Source organism: Oncorhynchus kisutch, linkage group LG10 (assembly GCF_002021735.2).
Source record: "Oncorhynchus kisutch isolate 150728-3 linkage group LG10, Okis_V2, whole genome shotgun sequence".
NCBI lineage: Eukaryota > Metazoa > Chordata > Actinopteri > Salmoniformes > Salmonidae > Oncorhynchus > Oncorhynchus kisutch.
In genome coordinates, this window is record NC_034183.2 from 42,514,395 (window position 1) to 42,528,945 (window position 14,551).

Consider the following 14,551-nt stretch of genomic DNA (forward strand, 5'->3'; position numbering starts at 1 on the left):
TTCAGGCAGAAATTTGCATCCTGTAGCTCTAACTCCAAAAAGTTCTGGGACACTGTAAAGTCCATGGAGAACAAGAGCACCTCCTCCCAGCTGCCCACTGCACTGAGGCTAGGTAACACGGTCACCACCGATAAATCCATGATTATCGAAAACTTCAACAAGCATTTCTCAACGGCTGGCCATGCCTTCCTCCTGGCTACTCCAACCTCTGCCAACAGCTCCGCCTCCCCCCCGCAGCTACTCACCCAAGCCTCTCCAGGTTCTCCTTTACCCAAATCCAGATAGCAGATGTTCTGAAAGAGCTGCAAAACCTGGACCCGTACAAATCAGCTGGGCTTGACAATTTGGACCCTCTATTTCTGAAACTATCCGCCGCCATTGTCGCAACCCCTATTACCAGCCTGTTCAACCTCTCTTTCATATCGTTTGAGATCCTCAAGGATTGGAAAGCTGCCGCAGTCATCCCCCTCTTCAAAGGGGGAGACACCCTGGACCCAAACTGTTACAGACCTATATCCATCCTGCCCTGCCTATCTAAGGTCTTCGAAAGCCAAGTCAACAAACAGGTCACTGACCATCTCGAATCCCACCGTACCTTCTCCGCCGGAAGTGATAACTTCCGGCGCCGACAGAGATGGCCGCCTCGCTTCGCGTTCCTAGGAAACTATGCAGTTTTTCGTTTTTTTACGTGTTATTTCTTACACTAGTACCCCAGGTCATCTTAGGTTTCATCACATACAGCCGAGAAGAACTACTGAATATAAGATCAGCGTCAACTCACCACCAGTACGACCAAGAATATGTTTTTCGCGATGCGGATCCTGTGTTCTGCCTTACAACCAGCGCCACGGGATGGTTCCCATGCAGCGACCCAAAAAAACGACTCAGAAAAAGAGGGAAACGAAGCGGTCTTCTGGTCAGACTCCGGAGACGGGCACATCGTGCACCACTCCCTAGCATTCTTCTTGCCAATGTCCAGTCTCTTGACAACAAGGTTGATGAAATCCGAGCAAGGGTAGCATTCCAGAGGGACATCAGAGACTGTAACGTTCTCTGTTTCATGGAAACGTAGCTCACTGGTGAGACGCAATCCGAAGCGGTGCAGCCAGCGGGTTTCTCCACGCATCGCGCGGACAGAAACGAACATCTTTCTGGTAAGAAGAGGGGCGGGGGCGTATGCCTTATGGCCAACGTGACATGGTGTGATGAAAGAAACATACAGGAACTCAAATCCTTCTGTTCACCTGATTTAGAATTCCTCACAATCAAATACAGACCGCATTATCTACCAAGAGAATTCTCTTCGATTATAATCACAGCCGTATATATCCCCCCCCAAGCAGACACATCGATGGCTCTGAACGAACTTTATTTAACTCTCTGCAAACTGGAAACGATTTATCCGGAGGCTGCATTCATTGTAGCTGGGGATTTTAACAAGGCTAATCTGAAAACAAGACTAATCTGAAAACAAATTTTATCAGCATATCGATTGCGCAACCAGGGGTGGAAAGACCCTGGATCATTGTTACTCTAACTTCCGCGACGCATATAAGGCCCTGCCCCGCCCCCCTTTCGGAAAAGCTGACCACGACTCCATTTTGTTGATCCCTGCCTACAGACAGAAACTAAAACAAGAAGCTCCCACGCTGAGGTCTGTCCAACGCTGGTCCGACCAAGCTGACTCCACACTCCAAGACTGCTTCCATCACGTGGACTGGGAGATGTTTCGTATTGCGTCAGCCAACAACATTGACGAATACGCTGATTCGGTGTGCGAGTTCATTAGAACGTGCGTTGAATATGTCGTTCCCATAGCAACGATTAAAACATTCCCCAACCAGAAACCGTGGATTGATGGCAGCATTCGTGTGGAACTGAAGGCGCGAACCACTGCTTTTAATCAGGGCAAGGTGTCTGGTAACATGACTGAATACAAACAGTGCAGCTATTCCCTCCGCAAGGCTATCAAACAAGCTAAGCGCCAGTACAGAGACAAAGTAGAATCTCAATTCAACGGCTCAGACACAAGAGGCATGTGGCAGGGTCTACAGTCAATCACGGACTACAGGAAGAAACCCAGCCCAGTCACGGACCAGGATGTCTTGCTCCCAGGCAGACTAAACAACTTTTTTGCCCGCTTTGAGGACAATACAGTGCCACTGACACGGCCTGCAACGAAAACATGCGGTCTCTCCTTCACTGCAGCCGAAGTGAGTAAGACATTTAAACGTGTTAACCCTCGCAAGGCTGCAGGCCCAGACGGCATCCCCAGCCGCGCCCTCAGAGCATGCGCAGACCAGCTGGCCGGTGTGTTTACGGACATATTCAACCAATCCCTATACCAGTCTGCTGTTCCCACATGCTTCAAGAGGGCCACCATTGTTCCTGTTCCCAAGAAAGCTAAGGTAACTGAGCTAAACGACTACCGCCCCGTAGCACTCACATCCGTCATCATGAAGTGCTTTGAGAGACTAGTCAAGGACCACATCACCTCCACCCTACCTGACACCCTTGACCCACTCCAATTTGCTTACCGCCCAAATAGGTCCACAGACGATGCAATCTCAACCACACTGCACATTGCCCTAACCCATCTGGACAAGAGGAATACCTATGTGAGAATGCTGTTCATCGACTACAGCTCGGCATTCAACACCATAGTACCCTCCAAGCTCGTCATCAAGCTCGAGACCCTGGGTCTCGACCCCGCCCTGTGCAACTGGGTACTGGACTTCCTGACGGGCCGCCCCCAGGTGGTGAGGGTAGGCAACAACATCTCCTCCCCGCTGATCCTCAACACTGGGGCCCCACAAGGGTACGTTCTGAGCCCTCTCCTGTACTCCCTGTTCACCCACGACTGCGTGGCCACGCACGCCTCCAACTCAATCATCAAGTTTGCGGACGACACAACAGTGGTAGGCTTGATTACCAACAACGACGAGACGGCCTACAGGGAGGAGGTGAGGGCCCTCGGAGTGTGGTGTCAGGAAAATAACCTCACACTCAACGTCAACAAAACTAAGGAGATGATTGTGGACTTCAGGAAACAGCAGAGGGAACACCCCCCCATCCACATCGATGGAACAGTAGTGGAGAGGGTAGCAAGTTTTAAGTTCCTCGGCATACACATCACAGACAAACTGAATTGGTCCACTCACACAGACAGCATCGTGAAGAAGGCGCAGCAGCGCCTCTTCAACCTCAGGAGGCTGAAGAAATTCGGCTTGTCACCAAAAGCACTCATAAACTTCTACAGATGCACAATCGAGAGCATCCTGGCGGGCTGTATCACCGCCTGGTATGGCAACTGCACCGCCCTCAACCGTAAGGCTCTCCAGAGGGTAGTGAGGTCTGCACAACGCATCACCGGGGGCAAACTACCTGCCCTCCAGGACACCTACACCACCTGATGCTACAGGAAGGCCATAAAGATCATCAAGGACATCAACCACCCGAGCCACTGCCTGTTCACCCCGCTGTCATCCAGAAGGCGAGGTCAGTACAGGTGCATCAAAGCTGGGACCGAGAGACTGAAAAACAGCTTCTATCTCAAGGCCATCAGACTGTTAAACAGCCACCACTAACATTGAGTGGCTACTGCCAACACACTGTCAATGCCACTGACTCTACTCCAGTCACTTTAATCATGGGAAATGATGTAAATATATCACTAGCCACTTTAAACAATGCTACCTTATATAATGTTACTTACCCTACATTATTCATCTCATATGCATACGTAGATACTGTACTCTATATCATCGACTGCATCCTTATGTAATACATGTATCACTAGCCACTTTAACTATGCCACTTGGTTTACATACTCATCTCATATGTATATACTGTACTCGATATCATCTACTGTATCTTGCCTATGCTGCTCTGTACCATCACTCATTCATATATCCTTATGTACATATTCTTTATCCCCTTACACTGTGTATAAGACAGTAGTTTTTTTTGGAATTGTTAGTTAGATTACTTGTTCGTTATTACTGCATTGTCGGAACTAGAAGCACAAGCATTTCGCTACACTCGCATTAACATCTGCTAACCATGTATGTGACAAATAAATTTGATTTGATTTGATTTGGTTTCCGAGCCGGTCACGGGTGCACCTCAGCCACGCTCAAGGTACTAAACGATATCATAACCGCCATTGATAAAAGACAGTACTGTGCAGCCGTCTTCTTCGACCTTGCCAAGGCTTAATCACCATATTCTTTATTGGCAGACTCAGTAGCCTCGGTTTTTCGGATGACTGCCTTGCCTGGTTGACCAATTACTTTGCAGACAGAGTTCAGTGTGTCAAATCGGAGGGCATGCTGTCCGGTCCTCTGGCAGTCTCTATGGGGGTGCCACAGGGTTCAATCCTCGGGCTGACTCTTTTCTCTGTATATATCAATGATGTTGCTCTTGCTGCGGGCGATTCCCTGATCCACCTCTACGCAGACGACACCATTCTATATACTTCCGGCCCGTCCTTGGACACTGTGCTATCTAACCTCCAAACGAGCTTCAATGCCATACAACACTACTTCCGTGGCCTCCAACTGCTCTTAAACGCTAGTAAAACCAAATGCATGCTTTTCAACCGTTCGCTGCCTGCACCCGCACGCCTGACCAGCATCACCACCCTGGATGGTTCCGACCTTGAATATGTGGACATCTATAAGTACCTAAGTGTCTGGCTAGACTGTAAACTCTCCTTCCAGACTCGTATCAAACATCTCCAATCGAAAATCAAATCAAGAGTCGTCTTTCTATTCCGCAACAAAGCCTCCTTCACTCACGCTGCCAAACTTACCCTAGTAAAACTGACTATCCTACCGATCCTCGACTTCGGCGATGTCATCTACAAAATTGCTTCCAACACTCTACTCAGCAAACTGGATGCAGCTTATCACAGTGCCATCGGTTTTGTCACTAAAGCACCTTATACCACCCACCACTGCGACTTGTATGCTCTAGTCGGCTGGCCCTCACTACATATTCATCGGCAGACCCACTGGCGCCAGGTCATCTACAAGTCCATGCTAGGTAAAGCTCCGCCTTATCTCAGTTCACTGGTCACGATGGCAACACCCATCCGTAGCACACGCTCCAGCAGGTGTATCTCACTGATCATCCCTAAAGCCAACACCTCATTTGGCCGCCTTTCGTTCCAGTTCTCTGCTGCCTGTGACTGGAACGAATTGCAAAAATCGCTGAAGTTGGAGACTTTTATCTCCCTCACCAACTTCAAACATCTGCTATCTGAGCAGCTAACCGATCGCTGCAGCTGTACATAGTCTATCGGTAAATAACCCACCCAATTTTACCTACCTCATCCCCATACTGTTTATATTTATTTACTTTTCTGCTCTTTTGCACACCAATATCTCTACCTGTACATGACCATCTGATCATGTATCACTCCAGTGTTAATCTGCAAAATTGTAATTATTCGCCTACCTCCTCATGTCTTTTGCACACAATGTATATAGACTTTTTTTTCTACTGTGTTATTGACTTGTTAATTGTTTAGTCCATGTGTAACTGTGTTGTCTGTTGACACTGCTATGCTTTATCTTGGCCAGGTTGCAGTTGCAAATGAGAACTTGTTCTCAACTAGCCTACCTGGTTAAATAAAGGTGAAAATAAATAAATAAAAACAGTACACTTTAACTTGAAATAAATACTTTGTCGAGAGCATGTCTGCCAAGCTGTCATCAAGGCAAAGGGTGGCTACTTTGAAGAATCTTAGATATATCTTCATTTGTTTAACACTTTTTATTGGTTGCTACATGATTCCATGTGTTATTTAGTAAAAAAAAAAAGTAGAAATAACTTTTGACTGGTTCTGTATGTCATTTCGCAAAGTCTTGTCTGATAGCTTGATGTTGCTTCTGCCAGCATTCCGGCTCTCACTTCCGGGCTTTCTCCTGCATCTCCCGCTTCAGGAACATTTTGTTCTGGATCTCGTTGAGTGAGAGGGACACAGAGCAGCGTGAGGGATTCTCCTTCCTGTACATAATGCTCTCCTTAATTGCCTCTTTTATCACCTAGAGAGGTGGATGGAAGATGTGTAGGTTAATACAGTGTTTAATCCATTCCACATGTGGTTAGTCAATTGACCGTTAACAAGCAATCATAATGAATTCCAATGTGGTTATAGGTTAGATAAAAAAAACAATCAGCATAGGCCTACACACAGGCGTTTGATGTCCAGGGGACCCATAATTCGTGATGGATAACTGAGCAAACATTGATGTTGCTGGAATGTTTAACATTCATTAAATCTGTCTGGCTGAACTGACATTTAAGTTGTTGAAATATTGTTTTACAGACATTAGTTCTGGCTAACCGAACTCACCTCTATGTGGAGGGTGGTTTGAACAGGAGTCAGGATGCACATTACCATCTACCACATACAGTACTAATGTCATATTGGAAAACCACTTCAGTCACTGGCATTTTAGTTCTGACCGACTGAACTGACTTTTTGATTCGTGGGATCTTTTTACACACCCACACACAGTGCTTAAGAATCAATTTGACCTGGATATTAAAAGCACTTCACGATAACGCACCAACCACAGACAAAACTAGTATGGCTCCGCATCAACATATTCCTGGCTCTTTAAAGAGCACTTAATTGTTACAAAAACTGTCTGACCTAACATAGAGACGGCTGTACAGTAGGCAGTGGTGATGTTGTTGAAGGCTGAACATACCTCGATGTTGTTGAGCGTATTGAACTCCATGAGGTCGTGGAGTTGTGTGAAGGCCTGGTTTGAGTACTGGAAGTTAAACGTGGAGTACGGCGTCTCGGGGTCATCAAATATGTCAAAGTCAGCCATCTTCTTCTCCTGTTCTGTTTCACGAGGCACTCCTTCAGACACACAGCAAAGGGATGATATTTATTTCAGGATGATAGGGACTATGACTAACTAATAAATGGTCATATACAGCTAATAATAGCCTATATCATATGACTAATTCAGAACTACGGTTGTTTCAGCCCCAACTCCAGTGGATTACGCACTGACAATCCATTTTAACAATGGCGAAGTTACGTGATGGTTAGCCATTTGTGACTCACCACCTGGATTCGGTCTTATGTAGCAAAATTTGAAATCATGTTTTTGACATGGAATACAAGTAGAGACTCAGAGCTACAAAATGGTATATTATACACTGCATTTTTGAGTAACAATGGGAAAGTCATTCTGCTTTGAAAGTTGATAAACTTGTAAACTCACTTTAGCGAAAATGGCCTTTGAATGTTTTGGTATCTAGTGTAGAGCTCTTCTTTGTTTACACCCATTCAGCATTGTTCACACCCTCTTAAGATTTAGCTGTACCCATCTCGTTTCACTCTCTGAACGTTCAGAGCGCACACTTGACGCTCTGGTCAATGATTTGTTTACCTCTGGATAACATGAAAACAGCCTTACCAGCTCTGCAGGCAACTATTTCATTCATGATACCGGCCATATTCAACGGGGGTCGTACACCTTAGCTTAAGGCATGTAGCTCAAGGCATCCTAGGAATGTAGCTTAAGGCACACTTTAGCTTAAGGCATCCTAAATGAGGGTACACTTGTCTGACTATACAGGGGATTAACAGACCAGTGATATAACCTACTCTCTCTCCTACACAGACATAAATATATCAGTGTATGACAACATGTGAGTGGCCCTCGTCATGAGGCCCTAAACACTATAATTCAGTGTGTGAGGCAGCGCAGAGGCCAGGCCAGTGTATATATGTGTACCTATGGCTGATGATGTTTACCCTGTTTACACACACTGCTCTCCCAGCATAGTGAGAGATTTCCCCCATAGCACCTGGTCACAGATCTGCTCCTTATGGGTTCATAAGTCACCCCACTAGGCAACTTGTAAAATACCAATCCCACACATGGCCCAGTTCTCCACTATAAACCCTCAACTTCCGTAGGGGCATATTCCCTATGGATAAACAGTCAGTAAGGGGCCTACTATTATGTATGGAATACATCGAAACAGACCAGACTTGATCGGAATACACTGGAATTGATCTAGGAACCAAAACCAAGATAGGGGAGACCAGTCACTAAAATAACATTAATTATAGCTAAACATAGCTTAATTGAAGAGGAAATCACTTTCAAACAGGGCTCACATATTTCACATGTACACAAACAACATGTACAGACATACGGCATACACTGTACATATACAGTACTTACCAGGGGCTTTGAACATCCTGAAGTTGATGTTGACCAGGACAAAATGGATGACAGTGGGGCAGTTCCGTTCCCCCTTTATTGGCTTGAAGATGTAGCACTCTTTCAGGCCCTCGCGGTCAAACACCTTGGGGTCGATCTTAGGGAACGGCAGCTTGTTCATCCGGGCCCACTTCTCAGCCAGAAGCAGCTCCTATATACAAAAGACAAGTCAAAAAGTTCACATCTCGATTACTACGGAATAGTAAAATGATTGTAACTTTTATCTTAACTCATAACTACTTAATCATCACACAAAATAATCGATCAAAATAATCGATGATGTTAACAAACTACAGTGGCTTGTGAAAGTATTCACCCTCCTTGGCATTTTTCCTATTTTGTTGCCTTACAACCTGGAATTCAAATAGTTTTGGGGGGTTTTGTATCATTTGATTTACCCAACATGCCTACCACTTTGAAGATGCAAAATATTTTTTATTTGGAAACAAACAAGTAACAAGACAAAAAAAATGAGAACTTGAGCGTGCACAACTATTCACCCCCCCAAAGTTAATACTTTGTAGAGCCACCTTTTGCAGAAATTCCAGCTGCAAGTCTCTTGGGGTATGTCTCTATAAGCTTGGCACATCTAGCCACTGGGATTTTGCCCATCTTCAAGGCAAAACTTGTCCTTCAAGTTGGATGGGTTCCGCTGGTGTACAGCAATCTTTAAGTCATACCACAGATTCTCAAATGGATTGAGGTCGGGGCTTTGACTAGGCCATTCCAAGACATTTAAATGTTTCCCCTTAAATCACTCGAGTGTCGCTTTAGCAGTATGCTTAGGGTCATTGTCCTGCTGGAAGGTGAACCTCCATCCCAGTCTCAAATCTCTGGAAGACTGAAACAGATTTCCCTCAAGAATTTCCCTGTATTTAGCACCATCCATCATTCCTTCAATTCTGACCAGTTTCCCAGTCCCTACCGATGAAAAACATCCCCACAGCATGATGCTAGATGGATAGTGTTCTCGGGGTGATGAGGTGTTGGGTTTGTGCCAGATATAGCATTTTCCTTGATGGCCAAAAAGCTAAATTTGTGTCACACCTGACCAGAGCACCTTCTTCCACATGCCTTTTGGCGAACACCAAATGTGTTTGCTTATTATTTTCTTAAAGCAATGGGTTTTTTCTGGCCACTCTTCCATAAAGCCCATTTCTGTGGAGTGTACGGCTTAAAGTGGTCCTATGGACAGATGTTCCAATCTCCGCTGTGGAGTTCTGCAGCTCTTTCAGGGTTATCTTTAGTCTCTTTGTTGCCTCTGATTAATGCCCTCCTTGCCTGGTCTGTGAGTTTTGGTGGGCGGCCCTCTCTTGGCAGGTTTGTTGTGGTGCCATATCCTTTCAATTTTTTAATAATGGATTTAATGGTGCACTGTGGGATGTTCAAAGTTTTTGACATATATTTTTTAACCCAAACCTGATCTGTACTTCACCACTTTGTCTCTGACCTGTTTGGCGAGCCCCTTGGTCTTCATGGTGCCGCGTGCTTGGTGGTGCCCCTTGCTTAGTGGTGTTGCAGACTCTGGGCCCTTTCAGAACAGATGTATATATACCCGAGATCATGTTACAGATCATTTGACACTTAAATAAAGTCCACCTGTGTGCAATCTAACTAATTATGTGACTTTTGAAGGTAATTCGCTGCACCAGATCTTATTTAGGGGCTTCATACAAAGGGGGTGAATACATATGCACTTACCACTTTTCAATTTTTTGTTTTTTAGAATTTTTGGAAACATGTTATATTTTTCATTTCACTTCACCAATTTGGACCAATTTGTTTACGTCCATTACATGAAATCCAAATAAAAATCCATTTAAATTACAGGTTGTAATGCAACAAAATAGGAAAAATGCCAAGGGGGGTGAATACTTTTGCAAGGCACATACTGTAGCCTTCCTGTATCATTCTGCATGCTTTTGAGATTTGCCCACATTATTATTATTATAATTTTTTACTATTCAGCTGACCATCCTAAACTCTCATAACAAATTAGGTGGTGTTTTTGGTGTAACAGTAATGTTATATCATGTGATTATATTTGGTTCTATTATGTAGAGTACTAATTATTCATTATGTGATCTTCCTAGACATTGATTCAGCTTCACACAATGCTCCGGCCACACCTGCTCCCGCTGCACTGAGCGAGCAAAGGGAATGTAACACAGTTAGGAAGGGAGACTTAAAACAGGATTGAGTGAAGTAGCAGCAAATATGTTGAATGAGAAACTAATGAGCATGGAGAGCCTCACAAGTTTGATGAAATGACCTTATATCTTTGAGTTTAATACGTCTATTTAATTAAATTTGTAGCTCTTCATCAGAAGTACACTTTTTACAAGTTGTTAGGCCTAACCAGTCCCTCCAGGACTGATTTCTGCGGCCAAAAATGCTTGATTTTGCGGCAGCTTTTCTGAAATTCTGCGATACATTTTGCAATGTTTTTTTTTTACGTTAATTTTGAAATTGTTTTGCACGGTCGTTAGCTGTTATTTTTGTTTGCAAATGAGATTGATTTCTGTTCATTGCACCAGCCATCATCAACAATCACCCATCATCTTTGCACGTGAATACGCTGACAGGCCAGGGAGAAAAACTGTTGACGTGTGGTTGGATTGGGCCATTTTCCATGGTAACAGTGCAGTAATTTGTCAAAATTACGAACCCGCTTTTGATTGGACCCTTTAATGCGCTAAAAGTGCGGGAATTGTTCAAAATTGCGAGCTCTCACTTAATATGCGCTGATTAGTTGATTTTGCATTGAATTATGCGATCGCAGAATCCTGGAGGGACTGCCTAACTGTCCTCTCCAATTTTAGCTGGAATTTAACCCGAAAAGATTTGAGAAATATGATTGATTGACAATAGGCATATGCGTTGCGCAGAATATCAGATCTCAACAACGATTGGAGAAGTGTTTAACATCACCAGTACCACATCATTATGATATGTATTTGTTCATAAGCACAACGTGACTGGAAGAGACAGGTTGAAATGTCTGACTGAAATATGGAACAAAACAACAATTAGTGATGTTTGAATTTGTTGATAAAATGTGGGACATGATTGGTTTCGGGACTCAGGACAAAGGTCCAAATTGTGTGACTGTCCTGCACAATCTACTAACCTTGAAGGGTGGGCTGGAGTCACTGGGGCGGGCTGAGAAGTCGAAGGAGATGATGAGGTCGACGCCACGCTGCGGGCGCAGGATGAGGGGGTACGGGAGGTTATAGGTCAGACCACTGTCCACTATGTGGATCTTCTTACTCTTCACGTCCAGTGGCTCGTAGATACCAGCAAACTCATCTGGGTCTGAGAATGTTATGGAATACAATGCAGAATAAATAACAGAAGGTGTTATAGTAGAAATGCGTAAGGGAACGGATGTGTGTGTTGATTGGGTGTGTGTGTGATGGTCATGTTATAACTGTTTCCATATATACACAGTAGATGTCGTCATGGATCCACCTGTACCCAAATACCCGAGATCCGATCCAAGATCCGGTCTGAGACCCGAGAGGGTCCGGATCCATAATTCTAAATAATGTCAGGGGTTTGGGTCGGATGTTATATGATATGATTGTCAAGGGTCTCGGGTATGTGTAATTTTAACCGACTTGTCTGGGAAGGGCCCATACAGATTTGAACGCCACTGTTGCAGTAGAGAGAGAAATTCTATAATTTTTGCCGCTGCTCTTGCTTTTCACTCGAGTGGACGTGGCGTGTGTAGCTTGTTGTGTTGGCCAATCATAAGTCATCATTGCGGCAATAGGTTACAGTCAAAGAGCCTCAATGTGTGGCAAATGTTAGACGTCTAATCAATGAAAGATGGAATTAAAATTACGTAATTAAAAGTTAAAGGAGAAGGATAGGCTACAACTACCAAGAGCCAACAGCTTGCTTGACAAGTGTCTCTCAGTTTTATGCAGTCGAGACCGATACTACGTAATCATTTTAACCTAGCTATGGCAGCTATTAGACTACTATAGCGCAAGTCGGCTTGGTTGGTTGCTGTCTCTTATGTCTCCCTTGCTCCTGCTTGCCCGTTTCCCACACTCACAGTATGGCCCCTCCCCCGCCGGCTAGAGCGGCACCTTAACCTCTCTCCCTCCTCTCACGCTTTATCAGCTATGCTTGATAAAGTAGCTTAAAAAATGACTTTAGTGCTTCCCTCACCCGGTTTGGACCAAGACTGGATCCAACCAGGTCAATACAGAACAGATCTAGTTGTCCTCGCGTCTGTTCTTAATGCATTTTGCAAACATTTCGAAATACCTGTTTTTGCTTTGTCATTATGGGGTATTGTGTTGATTAGATTGATTAGGAAAAAATAACATTTAATCCATTCTCTATTTCATGCATATCAGTTCCAACTTTTTGGACAAGTGAAGACCTCTAGTACTTTTGTTCCCAAACTATGGGGGGCGCAAGGGGTGGGCAGGACGGGGCGCACCCTACAATTAATTTTTTAAAGGAACCCAGTCTGGCTTTATACTTACTCTTTAAAAGTAGTAATAGTAGAGTGTACAAGCTGATATTTCGAAATTTGGTAGTGCATCATCAGTTCGTCATGGCATGTTCGTCTTTGCACACCTTAGAGAGCTATTTATAATTTGTCAGAAATGTCCTGATCAACTAGCTCATGTCAGCTAACGTAAAAAAAAAAAGCTTTCATTGTGTCCATTGACTTTTTTACTCTGAGAATTAGAACCTAACAGTTGGCGCTGCGAGCAGGGTTCACCACGATTTGTAGTCAAACCAGAGAGTCCAGATCAGTGGAGCAGGAGCTGGCAACAAACAACATACGCACAGTTCCCACACCTGTTATTCACTCATTTTGACATCTTGGGGAGATGAGAAAACGTAGGCTGAACAATTATAGGATATGGACCTAGAGAGCCTGAGTTTATTCGGTAGGCCCATTGTGTAACAACCGGTTGTAAATATCTAGTGGAGGGTAGGTTCCTTAAGGATGGGTCCCGAGTGGAGGTTTTCCTCTGCAAGATCCAGGTAAAAATCAGGTTTAGGGTAGGATCCATGAGGATAGGTCCCGAGTGAAGGTTTTCCTCTGCGAGACCTAGGAGTGACAATACAGTGTAGGGTAGGTCCCTAATGGGGGTATTCCCCCGCGAGATCTGTAAAAGGGACAAAAGTCCCAGCTGCAGTGAGTTTTTGTAAGACGAGCGTTCTAGAACATAATGAGTTTTAGGAAGATGAGATTTCTAGCAACTAATGAGTTTTAGAAGAAGATGAGAGTTCTAGAAGCTAGTGAGTAAATTCTTTAAACAAAAAATAAGATATTCGGACACTGTTTGAGTTACATGCAGTAGCAATACAGAGAGAGGTTGGTTTATGCCCTATGGGGAGGGGGAACCATGAAAGATTATGTGGAAATTAGGAAGACAAGGATGAATAATTTTGGTAACGTATGTTATCAACAACAGTGATTTTTGTGGTGCAATATTGGAATCTGTATTCTCCAGTAATACATTTGCAGACGCTATAGTATTGGTACTAATATAAGGTATTAAGTGCCATGACCAATTAATTAGGTACAAAACCATAACTATTCTCCGGGGAAGTGGGTAGCGCTACCGTGGAAAATAGTTAATACGTGTGTTTTATAGATGGGAGTTAAGAAATGTAAAACACCCTAAACACAAATGGGAGAGGTTGGGGAATAATAACTATTGATATGGCGACAGATGGCCCCGATTCTCCAAGCGGAGCTAGAGGAGTTTAATAAAGCAATGGAGGCGTTGAAAGAAGCACACGAGCATTCTACCAATTCGGCTCAAATATGGGGAATTAATAGATGTACTTAGCTACAAAACGACTGGGTACGTGAGTTCATTCATAGAATTTGTACTTTGGCTTTGATGGCAGGTTTGAAACCTGTGATCAAAACGGCAATTGCGGGGGTTGTGGATGAAATCGAGCAAGATGCTTTGAGAGTGGAATATAACGCCGCTCAATTCTCAGACGTGCGAGGAGTTAATACGGCCACAGTGAGTCACTAACAGTGGCTTCAATGGCCAAAGTAAGTCAAAGAAACGTAACGAAAAAACATCAAAGCATAAGGAGATAGCTCCCTGTTTTAGATGTGGGACTATCAGATTGGAAGAATTAGTGTAGGAATGGAACCTGCTGCATTCGGAGGGAATGCCGCTATGCAAGTGTTTTTTCGGTTCGATCTATAGTGGTTCATACAGTTTATGTGAAGGAAGACATATGAGATCAAGTCGTACCCAACTTTTTAATAGATGCCAGGATCAAATATCACAGAC

At 44.1% G+C, this 14,551-nt stretch overlaps 1 protein-coding gene across 1 annotated transcript in view; it reads right to left on the reverse strand.

Annotated features, from left to right (window-relative positions):
* Nucleotides 1–5,676: 5,676 nt before the first annotated feature.
* Nucleotides 5,677–14,551, reverse strand: part of LOC109898161 (cytosolic phospholipase A2) — a 49,389-nt gene continuing 40,514 nt past the window's right edge. The window contains exons 15-18 of the mRNA XM_020492998.2: nucleotides 11,392–11,576; nucleotides 8,223–8,412; nucleotides 6,723–6,880; nucleotides 5,677–6,050 (exon numbers count right to left, since the gene is read on the reverse strand). Of these exons, the coding sequence (XP_020348587.1) occupies nucleotides 5,913–6,050; nucleotides 6,723–6,880; nucleotides 8,223–8,412; nucleotides 11,392–11,576 (671 nt within the window). The 3' untranslated portion in view covers nucleotides 5,677–5,912. The remainder of the gene's footprint in view (nucleotides 6,051–6,722; nucleotides 6,881–8,222; nucleotides 8,413–11,391; nucleotides 11,577–14,551) is intronic.